This window comes from Dromiciops gliroides, chromosome 2 (assembly GCF_019393635.1).
Source record: "Dromiciops gliroides isolate mDroGli1 chromosome 2, mDroGli1.pri, whole genome shotgun sequence".
NCBI lineage: Eukaryota > Metazoa > Chordata > Mammalia > Microbiotheria > Microbiotheriidae > Dromiciops > Dromiciops gliroides.
In genome coordinates, this window is record NC_057862.1 from 355,793,576 (window position 1) to 355,811,328 (window position 17,753).

A 17,753-nucleotide genomic window follows, 5' to 3' on the forward strand; every position below is an offset into this window, starting at 1 on the left:
AGTTTTCTTATACAAAATGACAAATATGTAATGTTTTACATAATTGTATATGTATAACCGATATCTGCTTACTGCCTGGGAAGAGGGGAGGAAGGGAAGGAAGGATAGAATTTGGAACTCAAAACTTTGAATAAAAATGTTTATTATCCAAAAAAAAAAAAAGAAGAAAGAAAGAATAAACTGGCCCTGGGCCCTGAACTTGGGTCAGGGTCAGGGGGAGGGGGTTCAGCCTAGCTGGAGTTTACCTTTCTTTGACCCCAACTCTTCCCTTGGACCTTACCCCATCATATTGATCCAAACACACAGACACCATGCAGTTCCTACTGTTACTGGGAGCCCTAATGTTGGGCCTGGGGCCGGCACTTCTGGTGAGAGAGACCTGGTGGTGAACAGGGTCTAGGGGACCTTGTGAAAGTAGAAGAGTTGAGGGAGGGTGGGATTTTCAGGTTCTGGGAGAAAGGGATGCCTGGAGGGCAGGGTTAGGGTGGTTCCAAGAGAGATGAGAGTTGGGTTAAGGGCTCCTTTAGGGAGGGGAAAAGGAACTATAAGGAAAGGATTTCGGGTAGTCCCAGAGGAAATCAAATAGGGGCAGAGTTATGGTTTCAGAGGGAGCAGTTTGGGGGCTGGGTTAGGGGGTCCTGAGTTAAGGAAGCAGGCCTGTGTTATAGGGTCCCCAGTGGAAAGGAATCATGGTTTCAGGAGATCCCTAAGGGAAAGCATTCCTTTTTGGCCACAGGTCCCTAGATAGGCCCCTGCATCTGGCTGATTAGTTGCTGACTAGGGAGGGAGGAGAAGCAGGGTTCCCAATCCTCCCTTCCCCTCCCCTCCTTTTTCCAAGTGTCTGGTCCCCCCTGGGTTGGAAAGGCTTCTGCTCTGGTCCCATTCCCAGCTGAGCACCTCCAGGCACTTCACTTTTCTAGGAATGCAAGGTGTCTCCCAGTGGGAGACATAAGAAGACACAAAATGGCAAGATGGAAGAAATATATGGCTAAACAACAATCAAAAAGCTCTGGGGTTTTTAGTTCCCGGAAACGCAACATGAGTCAATAGTGTGATATAGCCGCCATAGGAAGTTAATATGATCTCAGGTTGTGTTAAGATATACAAAGTATCCTGAGATAAGGAAGTAGCCCTGATCCAATGAGATAATGTTTGTAAAGCACTTTGCAAACCTTAAAGAGATAAATGTGAGTTGTTTATTGTTATTATTTATTATTAATGTACTCTGCTCTGTTTAGACTACATCTGGAGTATTGTAAATACTCGGACTATTTAGCTACCCTGGAGAGGAAGGGAAAAAAAGACTGGGGGTGGAGACTAAGACAGCTATAGATTCAGTTATTTGAGGGGCTACCACCTGAAAGGATTAGATTTGTTCTGCTTTATCACCAGAGAAATGGGTAGAAATTGCAGAGGCAAATTCAGCTTTGATATAAGATACAGCTTCCTATCAGTTTGAGCAGTCTCAAAGTAGAATGGGTGGTCTCTGGAGGTAGCAAGTCCAATCTTATTGAAGTTCTAGCAAAATCTATAGAACCATTTGTCAGATGTGTTATAGAGAAGATTTTGTTCAGGTATGAGTAGGACTAGACAACTAGATAAGATAACTAGAAACCCTCCTGGGGGTGAAGAAGGGAAAGGGTTGGGTTTGGGCTCATGTTCCCCACACTGGGCCTCCTGAACATGGGGTAGAGGTCAAGAATGGGAACTGAGAAATATGATTCAGAGCCTAGTGGGAGAAAAAGAAATGGGGAAGCTCGGGGTCCTGACCCGGGTGATAGGGCTATGTGTGAAGAGGGTGGGCTGGGAGGGTGGTCTCTGGATCTCTGAGCTGGTGGAGAGAAAGGACAAAAGGAAAGTATATACAGAGAACACAATGAAGAGAGGATTTAGGGTACAGTAGGAGACCTGGGGGGGGGAGGCAAGGAGGTGGCACAACCTCCTCTCATCCTAACTTCCCATAGGCCCCACCCTGGAAAACTCCAAAAGAACCCATGACCACAGAAGGTGAGTCTTCTCAGCTGGACTTTTGGCCAAGTGGCCAAGGGTGAGGTGGTGGTGGGGAAGGGATAGTGGTTGGGGCTCTACAAGGATCATCCCTTCATTGGGAAAGTACAAAAGGACAGGTTGGGATAGAGACCCAGGGGGTGAATCTGGCTGTCTAGGGATACTCTAGCCCCAGTCTTTGATTGAAGGCCCAGCTCTGGAGGCGGTATGTAAATTAGTTGTTGCTATTATTGTAATTATGAGTGGGGAGGGAGGATGACTTTATACTTCCTCAGCAACAAACACCCACGTCCCTCAAGTCCCTTCTTAATGCCTCTTGCATTCCTAATACCTCCCTCCCTTCCTTCCTTCTGGGTGTCCCACTCCCTTCCCCCAAACTGGGGCCACCAATTTGTGAAGTGGAAAACACCAAAAACCTCCTTTGTGTAGGCAATTGTGTCAGGCACTCTGCGGGGCACACATTGGATGGAGAAGCATCACCAGCCCCTGGAGACCCACATTCCAGTCTTAGCACAATTACTAGTTAAGTGAAAATGACCAAATCATTTAACCTTCTGAGCTATACTCAGTTTCCTCATTTGTGATCAGTCCATCAATCAATAAGCATTTACTTAGTGCCTATTAGAGTCATGTAATAAATCAATCAACAAGCATTTATTAAGCTCCTACTATATGCCTCACTGTGCTAGGCACTGGGTAATACTTGTGCTATCTTGAAGTTGTGAGGGAAATATGTAAACTGTTAAGCACTGTGGGAACTGGAGCTTTTATTATTGTATGTAATATGCCTTTGGAGAATGAATGAATGAAGAGGCAGTGAAGTACAATGGAAAAGGCCTTATAACCCCCTGCCACCACCCTACCTTTCCAGCCCCATCAGCCATCACTCTTCTTTGATGTCTGTATAACAGAACCAAATCAGCTATGATAGCCCATATTCTGTGTTATAAAGATCCTGTCCTGTTCTGACATCCAATATTGTAAGGGTTCTCCCAGCTCTGACATTCTATATGGAGTCATGCAGAGTTGGACATGACTGAAACTCATCTCTCCTGGCTCCATTCAACAAACTCCAGTGGCTTCCTATTCCTTTTTTTTGGGGGGAATGGGGGTTAAGTGACTTGCCCAGGGTCACACAGCTAGCAAGTGTCAAGTGTCTGAGGTTGGATTTGAACTCAGGTCCTCCTGAATCCAAGCCAGTGCTTTATCCACTGCGCCACCTAGCTGTCCCTCCCTATTACTTCCAGAACATAATATAAAAACCTGTTTGACTTTTAAAGGTCTTCATAATTTAGTCCCCTCCCATCCTTCCAATTTTCTGCAAGAGACCTGACCTAATCTACCTTCCTTCCTTCCTTTCTTTCTTCCTTCCTTTCTTTCTTTCTTTCTTTCTTTCTTTCTTTCTTTCTTTCTTTCTTTCTTTCTTTCTTTCTTTCTTTCTTTCTTTCTTTCTTTCTTTCTCTCTTTCTCTCTTTCTCTCTCTTTCTTTCTTCCTTCCTTCCATTCTTTCTTCCTTTCATCCTTCCTTTTCCTTCCTTCCTTTCTTTCTTTCTTCCTTTCTTTCTTCCTTTCTCTCTCTCTCTTTCTTTCTTCCTTCCTTCCATTCTTTCTTCCTTTCATCCTTTTCCTTCCTTCCTTCCTTCCTTTCTTTCTTTCAGAGGCAATTGGAGTTAAATGACTTACTCAGGGTCATACAGCTTGTAAATGTCTGAATCTGGATTTGAACTCAGGTCCTTCTGATTCCAGGGCCAGTGCTCTATCTACTGCATCACCTAGCTGCCCCAAGCTAGTCTTCCTTAATCTTAGTGCCTTCCCCAATATTATTTCCAATTTATCCTGTATGTGTATTGTTTATATATATTTGTTTGCATGTTGTTGTGAGCTCCTTGAGAACAGGGACTGTTTTTATTTTTTGTGTTTCTTTGTATCCCCAGCACTTAGTATAATGCCTATCACAGGCACAGTTTGTTAGTGCTTACTAATGTTTGTTGATTTATGTCCTGCCCCATTAACTAGACTTCTAGTCCCTGGATAGTAGATCTGGGATCTGCTGTATGTTCTTGGGCCTCATGACATGTTTGTGGGTTAATTGCAGTTCTCACCAACGGGGATCCCTGTTACTTTCCCTTCCAATATCGAGGCCAGCTGCACCACAAATGTACCAAGAGGGGCCGTCCAGGACCCCATGCCTGGTAAGCTCCTGGCTTCCTTTCCCCTGCTAGGCTGCATTGTCTTAATTACAATATTCTACAAGGCTCCCAAATGAGAATATTACTCCACTCAAATAAACTACTTTGTTTCCCCTTGGCAAGATGGGGGAAGGTGGAATGTTACTTTGACATTGTACTAGTTGTGTGAACCTGTGTGAATAGTCTGAACCTGTTTCCTTACCTGTAAAACAGAGATGACATTTACATTCCCTTGACATTATAAAGATTTGTAAATCTTTAAGTTCTATGGAAGTGAGAAGGTACTGTCTTTATTTCCCTGTCCCAGGCCAGCAGCCTCAGAAGACCAGGAAGGCCACCTCCCCTAAGTTTAATAGTGGTGGTGATATCCTCTGGTAGGATCTGGGGGGAGATGGGGTTTTTAGGTATAGACCATCTGGCTCTGCAGAGCAGGGACGACCCTCTCTTTCTGCAGGTGTGCAACCACTGACAACTATGACCGGGATCAGCAGTGGGCCTATTGCCTGGAGTCCAAGAAAGTGAAAGGTACCTTGGGTGGAGTCTCTCCTCCTCTCTTCCCTCCCATTCCATTCCAAAAAGTCCTTGGGTACCTCCCTCACCCTACCCCCAAGCTAGGAATTTGGATACAGTTCAGGGCTTATTGCCTCACTTCTCCAATAAGAAGGGCCCTAGGGGTGACCATCCCCAATCTTAACCCTTAGGCAGAGACAAACCTCCAGGGCTACTGTCGCCCAGATTTCATTCTTCCTGTCATTACCCTTCCCCAGCCTCTCTCCTACCCTATTCAGAGACTCTGGATCCTCAGTGGTCATGTAAAAGGGCCTTCTGTCCACAGATCACTGCAAGCACAATCCATGCCAGAATGGAGGGATCTGCTTCAACTCTTTTCTTGGACCCCGCTGCCTCTGTGCCCCACACCTCACCGGGCAGCACTGCCAAAAAGGTGCCGTTTCACTGGAGATCTACTTTGTCTGACTCTGGATCCTGAGTTTCTGAGTACTCAATATAATCACCCCCACCGGGAGGCTGGCCCCAAGGCCTAGGTTTGGGGAGGGGATTCTACCCTTTGGAGCCTCAGTCTGTCAGAATCTAGATGATAATAGCATAAATTATATTATATATAATATATAGTATAAATGATATATTAGTAAATATACTACTAAACTTTATATACTTTGTATATAATAGCATTATATATTATAATATTATATATAATAGTATAAATTATATACACACACATATACATACACACACTTATGGTGTCGCAAAATATATACTTATATTTGCATATATTTCTAATTTACATATATACTTTAAAATATATACACATACTAAACACTAACCACCTGTTATTAAGCAGCGTGCTTTCTGTCCCCAGAAAAGTGCTACCAGTCTCATCTGAGGAAGTTCTTTGATGAAGATGAGACATGGCTTCGTGCAGAGCCACCAAGAGTGGCCAAGTGCCAGTGTAAAGGCCCAAGGGTTGACTGCAAGTGGTTGCCAAGCAGTCGGGGTAAGTGTTGGCCGGCACAGCCACAGAGAGACTGGAGGGAGGGCAAGGAAGGGACAAAGCCCTAAATCCAAAGACTTGGGTTTGAGTTGCAGAATGGTTACTGAATCACTTGGTGTGACTTCCTATTCACTTCTGTCTGAAGCTTCTGAGCTCTCATTTTCCCAGTGGTAAAATGGGATTTGACTATAGGGTTTCTAAGGGACCTTTTAGCTCTGACACTAATCTTTTATTTCCCAAGATCTCTTTGGAAGGCCCTTCCAGCTCTGACATTCCATGTTCTATGCCCTATTCTTTTGGATCTCTTCCACTTCTGCGTATACATTCTAAGGTCTCTTCAAGCTCTGAGATTATATTTTCTATGTTCTGTTCTGTGTCCTATAATTTAATCTCCCTTTCACTTCTGACTCTGTGTTCTAAGGTCCCTTCCAGCTCTGATGTTATGTGTTCTATGCCCCACTTTGTGTTCTCTTATCTAATCTCCCTTTTACTTCTAAGTCTATGTTCTAAGGTCTCTTGTAGCTTTGACATTTTATTTCCTAGGACTTATGGTCTCTTTAAGGTCTAACATTCTTTGTATATCTTCTCCAGTATTCTAAATTTCTTGCCCATTTTAATGGTCTTTCATCTAAGGTTCCTTTAAGTTCTAAGGTTCCAAAGGTTCCTTTGTTCTAAGATTCCAACATTCTATACTCTGAGGCACCTTTCAGCTCTAATAGTGTGTGTTCTTTTTCTTGATCCCTTCTAGCTCTAAACATCTTATGTTCTATGATTTCTATCTTCCAGATATCTGTGTTCTGTTCTAAGGTCTCTTCCACTCTAAGATTCAAAGTTCTATGTCTGACACTATGTTTTTCTGGGTCTGACATGTATGTATAAGGTCCTCTCTAGCCCTAACATTCTGCATCCTGAGTTCTAAGGGCTTTTCCAACTTTTAACTTCAGCAATTCATATTCTAAGATACCATCTACCTCTCAGGTTCTATGTTCTTGAATTGTTTCTAAATCTAACACTATGTTCTAAGGGCCCTTCCAATTCTTTTTTGTTTTTTTGCGGGACAATGAGGGTTAAGTGACTTGCCCAGGGTCACATGGCTAGTAAGTGTCAAGTGTCTGAGGTCATATTTGAACTCAGATCTTCCTGAATCCAGAGCTGGTGCTCTATCCACTGCGCCACCTAGCTGCCCGGCCCTTCCAATTCTAGACATTCTATGTTCAGGGGTCCTGTCCAGGTCTGACATTGTGCTCTGGCCTGGCCATTGTGAAAATGAGACCTATTTCAGGAATCTGGAGGAGTTGTTGGTAGAGGGAGGTTGGTTGGGGCTGGAGAGGGACACAACTTACCCTTTCTTCCAAATGATTATACTCAGAACTCTATCTTCTCCCCAGCCTGCCTGGACAACCCCTGTCTCAATGGAGGGAAGTGCTTGGAGGCAGAGGGCCAACCTGTCTGCCATTGTCCTCCAAGTTATGCAGGATACTTTTGTGAAATAGGTAGGTCCAGGTCCCTTTGAGGTCATGGCACTTGAGGTGGGTTTGAGGGGAGATATGATCACTAGGGTGTACAGAAAGGGAGCAGCACAGGGAGATGTCTGCTCCCCCTTCCCACACACACTTTAGAAGTTGACAAAGGGGGAGGAGAGAGGAAGTATGGTATAGGGGAATGAATTTTTCTCATTTGCCAAATAGGGGATTTAAACTAGATGATTTTTAAGGTTCTTTCCAGCTTGCAATTCTATCATCTTAACTTATGAAACCCACCAGATTCTAGTCTCAGTTCCTGCTGAATACATGTTACTTCTCTCCCCAAGGAAGGAAAAAAGTGGCTGGGAATGGGGGGAGAGGGAGAAATGATAAAAGTTGGGTGGGCCAGTGGAAGAAGAGAGCCCAGTTTGGGGAAGCAACCCCAGCACTTCTATCTCCAGATGACCCCTCTTTATACTAGACACCAGTGCGAGATGTTACAATGGCCGGGGACTCACCTACCGGGGAACAGCCCAGACCACATTGTCAGGAAAGCTATGCGAACCCTGGTCCTCAGAAGCCACATTCCGACATCTGCCCATGGAACAGGCGCTGACCAGGGGTTTGGGCCATCACCCCTACTGCAGGTGAGGAAGACGTGGGGTTGAGTAGGGCTTTCATGAAAAGCTGGGAGTAGGCTAGGAAATGAGGAGATGGGGAGGAAGAGGCAGGCTTGGGTAAAGTTAAGGAAGAAAAGGGAAGTGAGGATTTGAAGAGGAGCCTGTGTGGGGCCCAAACCAGGAAAGAGGTGAGAAAGGGTACTGAAGAGACTGTCGATTATGAGATGGGGAGGACCCTCACCTGTACTGAATACCATTTATATATGGTTTCAGGAACCCAGACAATGACACCAGCCCCTGGTGCTTTGTTCTCTCTGGGACCCGGATGAGCTGGGAGCACTGTAGTCTGCCCATATGCCAGGATCCAACTCAGAGTCCAGACATTGCATCACAGCACCCAACTACTCCTGCTTCAACATATTCGAAAGGTAGGATAGAGGCCAAGTGTTACCATACTAGGAAGGGACAGAAGGGAGGAGAGGGGGGAGAGCCTCCTCTCAGGTAAAAAGGGTGATCATTCACATAGAAACAGGGTCATGGAGGGTGTGGAGTGGTACATGGCAATGGATGGGCACAGACAGGCGGTAAAGAACTGTCACAAAGGACAGGGTAGGCAGACAAGATCTGAACAAATTTGGGTGGAGGCAGAGGATATAGCACAAGTACACAGGGATGTAGTGGGCACAGCAAGGCATAGATGGGCAAGGCTCCAGAAGTCATGACACTGAAAACAGCCAGGTTATGATGTAGGGTACCAGATTGAGTACAGGGCAAGCATAGTGAGCATAGATTGGGTGTAGAGGGCATGGAATGAATACAGAAACAACTCTTTAGAGGTGCTCCATGGTGGACCAAAGAATAATAAAGGCTGTGCAAAGAAAGAAGGCAGGCATATATTATGGAATGAGATGCCATATGGAAAAGGTAGAACACTGGCTCCAATACAGGGCACAAAGTGTGCATAGGTTTTGGAACAAAGAAAAAAGTATGGTGCTTATTGATAGTGTTCAGACAGAGGGCATCAATGGGCACAAGGTGAGCAAAGAGGGGATGGATACAGGTAAGAGGGCAGGAATGATACAGAGATAGTGCTAATAGAAGATACTGATTGAGCCAGACAGGAGGGACAGATACACTGACAACAAAATGGGCAGGCAGGCAGATGTCACTGGATGAGTACAGGCAGATGGAATGGAACACTGAGTGGGCATAGAAAATACACGAAATAGGAACAGAACAATACAAAGGGGTCAGCACTGACAGATGGCACAGGATGGGCGCAAGAGGACATTGGTGGGCACCAAGAGAAGTGAGGGGGTTATCATGGGAACAAACATGGACAGAAGGCATGAGATAGGCATTGGCATGAGGCTATCATTGATAGAAGGTATGAGGATAACACAAATGGATATGATGTGGACATAACTAGGGTAGTCAAAAAGAGAGGCATGGGTTGGCACAGTGTGAGTGCTAAGAGGGCAAGGTTGACAAAGAGAAGGGGGATGGGTATGAACAAAAATAAGTACCAAGATTGGATATGGTCAGGCACTGGCAGAGAGCACAAGGAATAGAATATACGTTCTGTGACAGGCCAGAGACCTTTTCATTTTATCTTTGTAACTCCCTGGCACCTAGTAAGTGCTTAATAAATACTTGTTGAATTGGATTCAATTGAAGATATAGTTGTCAGAAGAAATGGCACCATCACAAAATAGTGATTGAAAGAATAGAGCATGCCACGACATAGGATGGAGACAGGAGAAGAGGGAACTGAGTGTGCACAAGCAGAGGACAGGCACAATGAAGGGAATGGACAGGCAAAGGGTACCAACCTCAAATCATAACCGATTTCAAAGATCCCTTTCTGTTGTAGCGTTTGTTGTGACGGCTATTCCCAGTTAGGAGAGGGTTAGACTGCATTACAGTGGCTTCTGAAGGATGAAAAAAGACTAGGAAAGATAAAATTATGGGAATGGGAAATTATAGATTAAGTATAGATTAATGGATCCATTAGATCAAGAGTTCACGGTTGGGGAGAAGGCAGGGAGCGCAATTTGGGGGGCTCCCCCCTATCTAAGGGCATGGGGCAGGGACAAGCAGTATAGAGTGCCTGGCAAGTATAGTTAGTTTAGACGACAGGCTGGTCAAGGGATACATACAGAGAGCACAAATTAGGCATAGATTAAGGGAATATAAATGTCTCTGGTGGGCATCAGTCATCAGTCTTGTGCTTCGGTCACTCCCAGGATTGAGCAGAGAGAGCCTCGGGACTCGGAAGAGTCTTCGGAAGGATAGCTCTGTGACCTGCGGCCAGAGACAAAAGAAGAGGCTCTCTGGGCTGAGTCGCGTTGTGGGAGGATTGGTGGCATTCCCAGGGGCACACCCCTACATAGCAGCGCTCTACCTGGACGATATCTTCTGCGCTGGCAGCCTCATTAGCTCGTGCTGGGTTGTCACAGCAGCACACTGCCTGGAGAACAGGTGAGTGACCCAGGGCTGCTCGGCCCGAACCACTCTAAGATTTAGTTCTTCCTTTGGGGGAGGTAATACAGAGGAGGAGACCTGGGCAGCAGCGAGTTTGAGCTTGGGATGGGAAAAGCTAGATCCCTTTGTGGACACGGAAAGAGAAGGTTTAGGGTTTCCTTGCTCTCACCCTTGTCCCTCCCAACCAGGGACATTCAGGGATTTGCGTTTGAAGATCAGACTTGGAGGCCCAACTGAGAAGGTGGGGGTCGGGAGGTTGTGTAGGAGTAGGGACCTGGGGTATGTAACGGCGCTCTGCGTAGCTGCCAGCCAGTGCTCCCACAGGCCTGCCCCAGAACTGCTGAAGGTGGTCCTGGGCCAAGAGCGATACAATGAGAGCTGTCAGCAGTGCCAGGAATTCTCGGTGAGCGAATACCTGCTGCACGAGCACTTCCGGACCGACACGTTCCAGCATGACATTGGTAGGTGAGGGGGAGCCGTGCCCGGGGCCAAGAGGATAGCCTCCGCCCAAAGCGGTGCCCCAGTGCTCCGCTTAGCCAGGGAAAAGGTACTGGAGACGCGGGGACCCCTGCCCGAACCCCAATAACACTTAAAACTGTCTTGGTCGATTTCTGGGGTGTTAGCGCTGGTGCGGCTGCAGGAGACGAAGGACGGCGGTTGTGCCCAGTTCTCGCCCTACGTCCAGCCGGTCTGCCTCCCCGATACTCCAGAGCCTCCGAGTAACGTCTCGAGCTGCCAAGTCGCCGGCTGGGGTCACCAGTATGAAGGTAGTAAGCGGAGGGCAGTGAAGATGACTTTCGTTTGCCCTCACCTGGGTCTGCGCGGGACCGGGCCAGGAAGGGGCCTTGCAGGGGGCTAACGGAAAGGTCAAATTAGTGAGAGGATAGATGGCAAAAGATGCGTTGTAGGGCGGTAGGCCGGATTGAGTTGGCTTTGAAAACCAGATTCATCTCCTGTCTGCTCTGTACCACTAGGCTGTGTGACCTCGGGCACACAGTCATCTGCAGAGCAGCAACTTTCTGAGACTGTAAGGTGCAGAGCAGATGCTAATCTCCGTTGGTGGAAGGAGTGTCCTTACTGGGAGTTCTCTGGGCTGACGAAATCTAAGGTCTGGTTTGAAAAAAAAAAAAGGATGGCAAAGAGCTTTGGTTATGTAAACGTGGACCGTGGTAACCTAATGTAGTGGGAATGTTTCAGATTTGAAGTAAGAGAACTCTGAGGCCTCTCTGGCTCTGACTTCTATTAACTTAGTGTTCTTGGGCAAGTCACTTTCCCTCTCTAGTCCTCAGTTTCCCCACGTGTAAAATAAGGGGATTAGGTTAAGGTTGTTCTAAGGTCCCTTGCTGGCTCAGAATCCTATGATCCTTTGGGAGAGGAGCAAAAGGGGTCATAGATCGTGAAGAGCCATATGAGTTTCCCACATGATTTGGGGGGCCTTGCTCTAGTGCAGGGAAATTCCAGCGTTTGTTTGAGTCTTTAAGAGTCCTTGGCTCCCTATAGATTCAAACGGGTCTGGGAGAGATCCCCGCAATGCTGCTCACAACCTAACTCAGCTTCCAATCTGGGAATGACTTCTTTGGGCACAGGACTCAGAATAAGGGGGAAGGGGAAGGGGAGATGATAAGAGTAGGAAGAAAGTGAATCCCAAACACAACTAGGGGGTTCCGATTGGGCCCTCCACCCCATCCCCCCACTAAAGACCACAGTCTGGTCACCTCTCCTCGCCTTACCCCTCCGCAGGGGCCGAGGACTATTCCAGTTATCTGCAGGAGGCTCAGCTTCCGATCATTTCCTACGAACTCTGCTCAGCTCCAGACCTGCACGGGACAGCTGTCACGCAGGACATGCTGTGCGCCGGTTTCTTGGAAGGGGGCACAGATGCCTGTCAGGTGAGAGGAGAAACAGGTCACATGAAAAGGGGAGCGGGGAGGCAAGAGGCAGGGGTAAGGATCTGACATCTCAGTGGTCCAGGGCGACTCCGGTGGACCGCTTGTGTGCGAAGAGACGAAGGATCAGCTCACTCTTCGTGGAGTTGTAAGCTGGGGCACAGGATGTGGGAATCAAAACAAGCCTGGAGTCTACGCCAATGTAGCCAATTACGTAGGATGGATCCGGGAGCACACTGCATCGTGACAGACCCTGGGCTTAACTCCCCTTGGCTCGGGCACTCAGGGCCAGTGGGAGGTTGGTAAGGGGGCGGGTCTAGAATGAAGAGTGTGAGATTGCATTACCTTGGCTCCTGAGTCCTCTGTCAGCGCCGTGAGGGCAATAAAGGGGTTTGTCTATTCTCTGGCCCCACGCAAGTCCTGGAAAGTGGAGGAGACGCGAGTTCAGAACAAATTTTGGCGTCACAGAGGGCGCTGACGTCACAGGGGTCATTGAGAGAGCAGCAGCGGGTGCTAGGACACCCCCGGGGGCTGGAAACGCAGAGCAGGGGTCCTCTATCTCCGTGGAATGGGCGACTGGAAGACATACATCAGCTCTGTACTGCGCGACCAACGCATAGATGACGTGGCGGTGGTGGGGCATTCGGACAACCGCTGCGTGTGGGCCTCGAGGCCGGGAGGCCTGCTGGCTGCCATCTCCCCGCAGGAGGTGGGCATACTGACAGGCTCTGACCGTCGCAGCTTCCTGCAGTCTGGGATCAGCCTGGCAGGTCGACGCTGCTGCGTCATCCGCGACCACCTGCTAGAAGACGGCGATGGTGTTCTGGACGCCCGGACCAAGGGACTGGACGGTCGCTCTGTGTGCGTAGGTCTCACGCCCAAAGCCCTGATCGTGCTCATGGGCCGACGGGGCGTGCACGGGGGCACACTCAACAAAACTACTCACCATCTTATCAGGGGCCTGCGGTTCCAGGGTATCTAGGATGCTGGGGGCCAGCATCGAGTGGCGGGGAATAAATATGCACATAATGGAGCCTAAGCCCTGTTCTGGGAAGTGGGACAAGAGGAGGGTGGGTTTTGGGTGAGGGATTGTCCAGGGTCTCGCTCCCTGAGCTCAGAGGGGATGACCCTCCGCACTTAGAGCGTTGCCTGGAGCAGGTGCCTATTTAGAATGATGGTGCTGGAGGTCAGGGACGCTCATCCATTTGACCCAGGGATTAGAGCCATGGAAGTTCTGGGCAATCCCACAGCCAAGGCAGGATTCTGATCAAGCCTCTCACGCACAATTAGATTCATAGCTGCCTCTAGAACAAATAAATGCTAGTGATCCCAGGATCAATCCTAGTCCTGTCTTTCCAGAATGTAACCGGGTTGTGAGGTGCTCCAGAAAACAAGCTTTCTTGTAGAAGCCTTATTATATATGCCAGGCACATCCTGCCAGGCACATCCTACCAGGCGCTGTTTGTTTGTTTGTTTGTTTTGTTTTTGGTTTTTTTAAGGGGAGGCAAAAACTGTTTTCAAGGAGTTCACATTCTATGGGAAGGGAGAGGGAAAATGTTAAAATAAGCACATATGTACAAGGTATGTGTAGTGCAGAGGGTAATCTGAGAAGGAGGATATTAACTAGTACGGGGTGAAGGGTGGGGGTGGAAAGAGACTGTGAAAAGCCTCTTGGAGAAGGTAGAATTTAAGCTGTCTGAAAGGAAGCTAGGAAAACCAGGAGCCCCAGGTAAGGAGGAAGAGCATTCTAGGTATAGGTATTGTTGTTGTTTGTCCTTCATTCTCGATGAGGACCTTGACATGGGGAGGTGATGGCATGACTTGCAGTGAATTGGATTTAAGTGAGGGGGACTGTGCAAAGTCACCAGCCTCACTGTCTCCTTCAGAGCCATCTGGGTCCAGTGGCAAGATATACATCAGGACTGGAGATGCCCTGATGTTTGAGGCAATTGGGGTTAAATGACTTGCCCAGGGTCACACAGCCTAGTAGTATCAAGTGTCTGAGGCTGGATTTGAACTCAGGCCCTCCTGACTCCAGAGTCAGTGTGCTATCCACTGCACCACCTAGCTGCCCCAGGTATAGGGGATAGGGAGTTGGAGTTGGGAGCTCTAGTCAAGCTAGGCAGGCCCTGTTTGCCTCCATTGGCTCCCCCGAACTGTCTGTGGTGAATCACAAACTCAGTGGGGATCCCAGCTAAGGCTAGGACTGGGAATCCCCTGGCCACCCCAGAAGATGGATTTCTCTCTTCTGGCCTTTGAAGTCATCAGTCCTTTCTCAGCAAAAACTTCTCCCATTGGTAAGGCTCCTATATCTATCCTCACAACAACCTATTGAGGAAGGAAGGGCCAGGATCATTTTGCCCACATTCCTCAGAGAAGGGAAACTACTCAGAAAATGTCAGTGTTTTACTCAAGGTCACACAGCCAGCAAATGTCAGTAACAGGATAAAAATCTGGGACTCTCAATTCCAAAAGTCCAGAACTTTTTTTCTCTCCACACGCCAGCTCTTTTTGGAGGGGACAAGCTGGAGACTGCCAAACTTGTCCCAGTCCTTTCCTGGCACTGGGTGCTCCATCCCTTTCCTCTCATTCCTCCTTTTCTTCTTCTCCACTTCCCCTTCTTTCCCCTCCATTCCTCAAACATTTTTATTACATTCCTTTCTCTCAACTCTTTCTCCTCTCCCTCTCCTCCTCTCCTTCTCCATCCTTTCCTCCTCTTCTCCCTTCACTCACCTGGCCCTCACTTTTTTCTACCTTTCCTGTATTCCTTTTCTTCTACTTTTCCTTCTTTTTCTTTTCCTAGGGGGAAAAGGCACGAGACTTGCAGGGATTGGGTTTCTTGTAAAGGGGTCTTAGCTCATAAGTTTGGTGCCTCTTCTGACTGAGCCTGAGAGAGAGGATTGAGTGAGGGGTGTCCTGAGGCAAAGGATGCAGGGCCCAAAGTTCTAGGTGGGATGAGATGGTGAAGAGCCACCTCTTCCAGCATACAAGTCCTCTGGAGACCTGCATCAGGCTGTGAATAAGTTGCCCTGGGGACAAGGAAGAATCTGGTGAACAAGGATTTGATTAAGCTTCTACTATGTTTCAGGGACTGTGCTAAACTCTAGGGATAGCCTGCCCTCAAGGAGCTCACAGTCTACTGTGGGAGAGGACATACAAATAACTCTATACAAACAATCTCTATACAAGCATATATGTAAATTCAGGTGCATACAGATAAATTGGAGGTAATTAACAGAAGGAAGACACTAGCATTAAGGAGGAGGGGGAAAGGCTTCTTGCAGAAAGTGGGATTTTAGCTATGGAAGCAGCTTCCTTCACCCCCAGGCTCCAGGACTCTGAAGTTCCCTCTCATCTCTTTGCCCCAAGTCCCCTTCTGGGGGTGGGGAGGAGCTTGGATGTTTTATTCTGGGGGGGGGGATTCCTAATTAAGCCTTTGCTTCTCTCTCTCCTTTTTCCTAAGTTTCTTCTACTTTCCTTCTTTCATCTTCAGGGTAAGGGCTGCAAAGCATTGGGATGAGAAGGATATTGGAACTCCTGGTTTCCCATTTCTACTAAATGAAACTGCTTTATTTACTATTTACTAGTACATCTGACTAGTCTGACTATGCTTAGCCTCCCAACCCGTTTCCCTTGTTCTTTTTTCTTTTTCTTTTTCTTTTTTTTGCAGGGTCATGAGGGTTGTGACTTGCCCAGGATCACATAGCTAGTAAGTGTCAAGTGTCTGAGGCTCAGGTCCTCCTGAATCCAGGGCCAGTGCTTTATCCACTGTGCCACCTAGCTGTCCCTTTCCCTTGTTTCTTGAAATGACCTGGTGGCAGCTCCTCCTTCCCTGCCTTGCTCCACAACCTTACTAGGAACCTCTGTGGTCTGAGCAACAGGGAATATGAAGGTTGGTGCTGCCACTCAGGTCTCCAAACCCAGTTTTCCTTTGGGGAAACTTTCATAGCACCTTAGAGTTGTAATGGCACTTGAATGTTACCTAGTTCAACCTTTACCTGAATAGGAACTCATTTTCCAGTGACCCTAATAAGTAGTCATCCAGCTATACTTATGCGAACAGGAAGCCCACTGTCTTTTGTGTATGTGTGTGCGTGTGTGTGGGCAATTGGGGTCAAGTGACTTGCCCAAGGTCACACAGCTAGTAAGTGTCAAGTGTCTGTGGCCGGATCTGGACTCAGGTTTTCTTGACTCCAGGGCTGGTACTCTATCCACCGCACCACCCAGATGCCCCAAGCCCACTGCCTTCTGATGCTACCCATGTCAGTGTCTGTGGTGGGGCAGCCCCAATGGTTAGGAAGTTCTTGTGATGAACAGCTGATTTCCTCCTTTTAACCTTTACCTTTCCTCAGTTGGTCTGAGTTCTGCTGCAGGGCTAGGTAGTGTTGGCAGCACGGTGGTTCTGGACTTGGTTATACTGTTTCTTGATCTGGTCACCCCCAATCTGAGGATCAAAGAATTTAGAGCTGGAAAGAATCCTCTTTTTTATAAAGGAAGAAACTAAGTTCTAGAAAAGGGAAGGACTTTTCCGGGGTTACATAAAATTAGTTCCTGAATTGTCCCTCATAGTCCTTACATCTTATTGACACGTTGTCCTAAGATCACTCAATTCTGAAGGGAAAATCCTCCTGTTCTTCAAGTTGAATCTTCTCTTGTCACAAAGAGTAACAATTGAGCAAAAACTGCTGATGCTGTGACTCTATCTAACAATACATACAACATCCTGTCCCCAGTAGGTCCCATCTCTCAGCTAAGAGTTACTCACAACTTATTTTTTAAAATAATCAATTTTTTGCTATTTTGAATTTGACAAACATCAGTTTGCATTTCTCTCTATAAAGAACAGAAAAAGAAAATTATGCTATGAAATAACAAATATCCATTATGCACAGCTTAGTTTTTTTTAATGAAGTATTTTATTTTTTTCCCGTTACATGTAAAGATAGTTCTCAACTTTTGTTTATACAAGCTTTCCAATTTCAGATTTTTCTCCCTCCCTCCCCCCTCCCCTAGACAGCAGGTAATCTGAAATCTGATATAGGTTATATATATACACACACACACACACACACACACACACACATAATAACATTAAATGTATTTCTGCATTAGTCATGTTATAAGAGAAAAACCAGAGCAATGACAAAAAACCTCAAAATAGAAAAACAACAGCACCAAAACCAAAAGAAATAGTATGGTTTATTCAGCATCTATACTCCACAGTTTGTTTGTTTTTTCCCTGGATTTGGAGATCCTCTTCTATCATGAGTTCCCTGGAACTCTTCTGTACCATTGCATTGGTGAGAAGAATATAGTCCATCACAGTAGATCAACACACAATGTTGATGATACTGTGTACAATGTTCTTCTGGTTCTGCTCATCTCACTCATCATCAGCCCACGCAAGACCCTCCAGGTTTCTCTGAACTCCTCCTGCTCATCATTTCTTACAGCACAATAGTATTCCATTGCATTCATATACCACAACTTGTCCAGCCATTCCCCAATTGATGGGCATCCCCTCAACTTCCAATTCCTTGCCACCACGTACAGAGCAGCTATAAATCTTTTTGTACATGTGGGTCCCTCTCCCC

The 17,753-nt window shown here is 47.0% G+C and overlaps 2 protein-coding genes across 4 annotated transcripts in view; both read left to right on the forward strand.

The window, feature by feature from the left end:
• Positions 1-271: 271 nt before the first annotated feature.
• F12 (coagulation factor XII) lies at positions 272-12,500 on the forward strand. 2 transcript variants are annotated; one of them, XM_043987374.1, is made up of 14 exons: positions 272-368; positions 1,965-2,007; positions 4,103-4,199; positions 4,651-4,721; positions 5,032-5,139; positions 5,575-5,709; positions 7,095-7,199; positions 7,651-7,816; positions 8,063-8,217; positions 10,036-10,270; positions 10,598-10,734; positions 10,897-11,040; positions 12,014-12,162; positions 12,237-12,500. In XM_043987374.1, the coding sequence occupies exons 1-14, from the start codon at positions 312-314 to the stop codon at positions 12,309-12,311; spliced, it is 1,677 nt and encodes a 558-aa protein (XP_043843309.1). In that variant the 5' UTR covers positions 272-311; the 3' UTR covers positions 12,312-12,500. The 2 variants fall into 2 exon arrangements, with proteins under 2 accessions (XP_043843309.1, XP_043843308.1); XM_043987373.1 differs by having other exon boundaries at positions 12,245-12,500.
• A 136-nt stretch (positions 12,501-12,636) lies between these two features.
• The window catches only part of PFN3 (profilin 3), a 69,456-nt gene continuing 64,339 nt past the window's right edge, over positions 12,637-17,753 (forward strand). The window contains exon 1 of one of the 2 annotated variants that reach the window (XM_043987377.1): positions 12,637-13,020. In XM_043987377.1, coding sequence (XP_043843312.1) covers positions 12,728-13,020 — 293 coding nt within the window. In that variant the 5' untranslated portion in view covers positions 12,637-12,727. Of the gene's footprint in view, positions 13,499-17,753 lie in introns of those variants that run through there. The other variant, XM_043987376.1, reaches the window with a different exon arrangement.

Bases quoted from the DNA above. Each gene is read 5' to 3' on its own strand.
- F12 (XM_043987373.1), top strand. From the start codon at position 312: ATGCAGTTCCTACTGTTACTGGGAGCCCTAATGTTGGGCCTGGGGCCG. The intron at 4,200-4,650 runs GTAAGCTCCTGG...CTCTTTCTGCAG, and splicing joins CGTCCAGGACCCCATGCCTG to GTGTGCAACCACTGACAACT. The intron at 7,200-7,650 runs GTAGGTCCAGGT...TCTTTATACTAG, and splicing joins AGGATACTTTTGTGAAATAG to ACACCAGTGCGAGATGTTAC.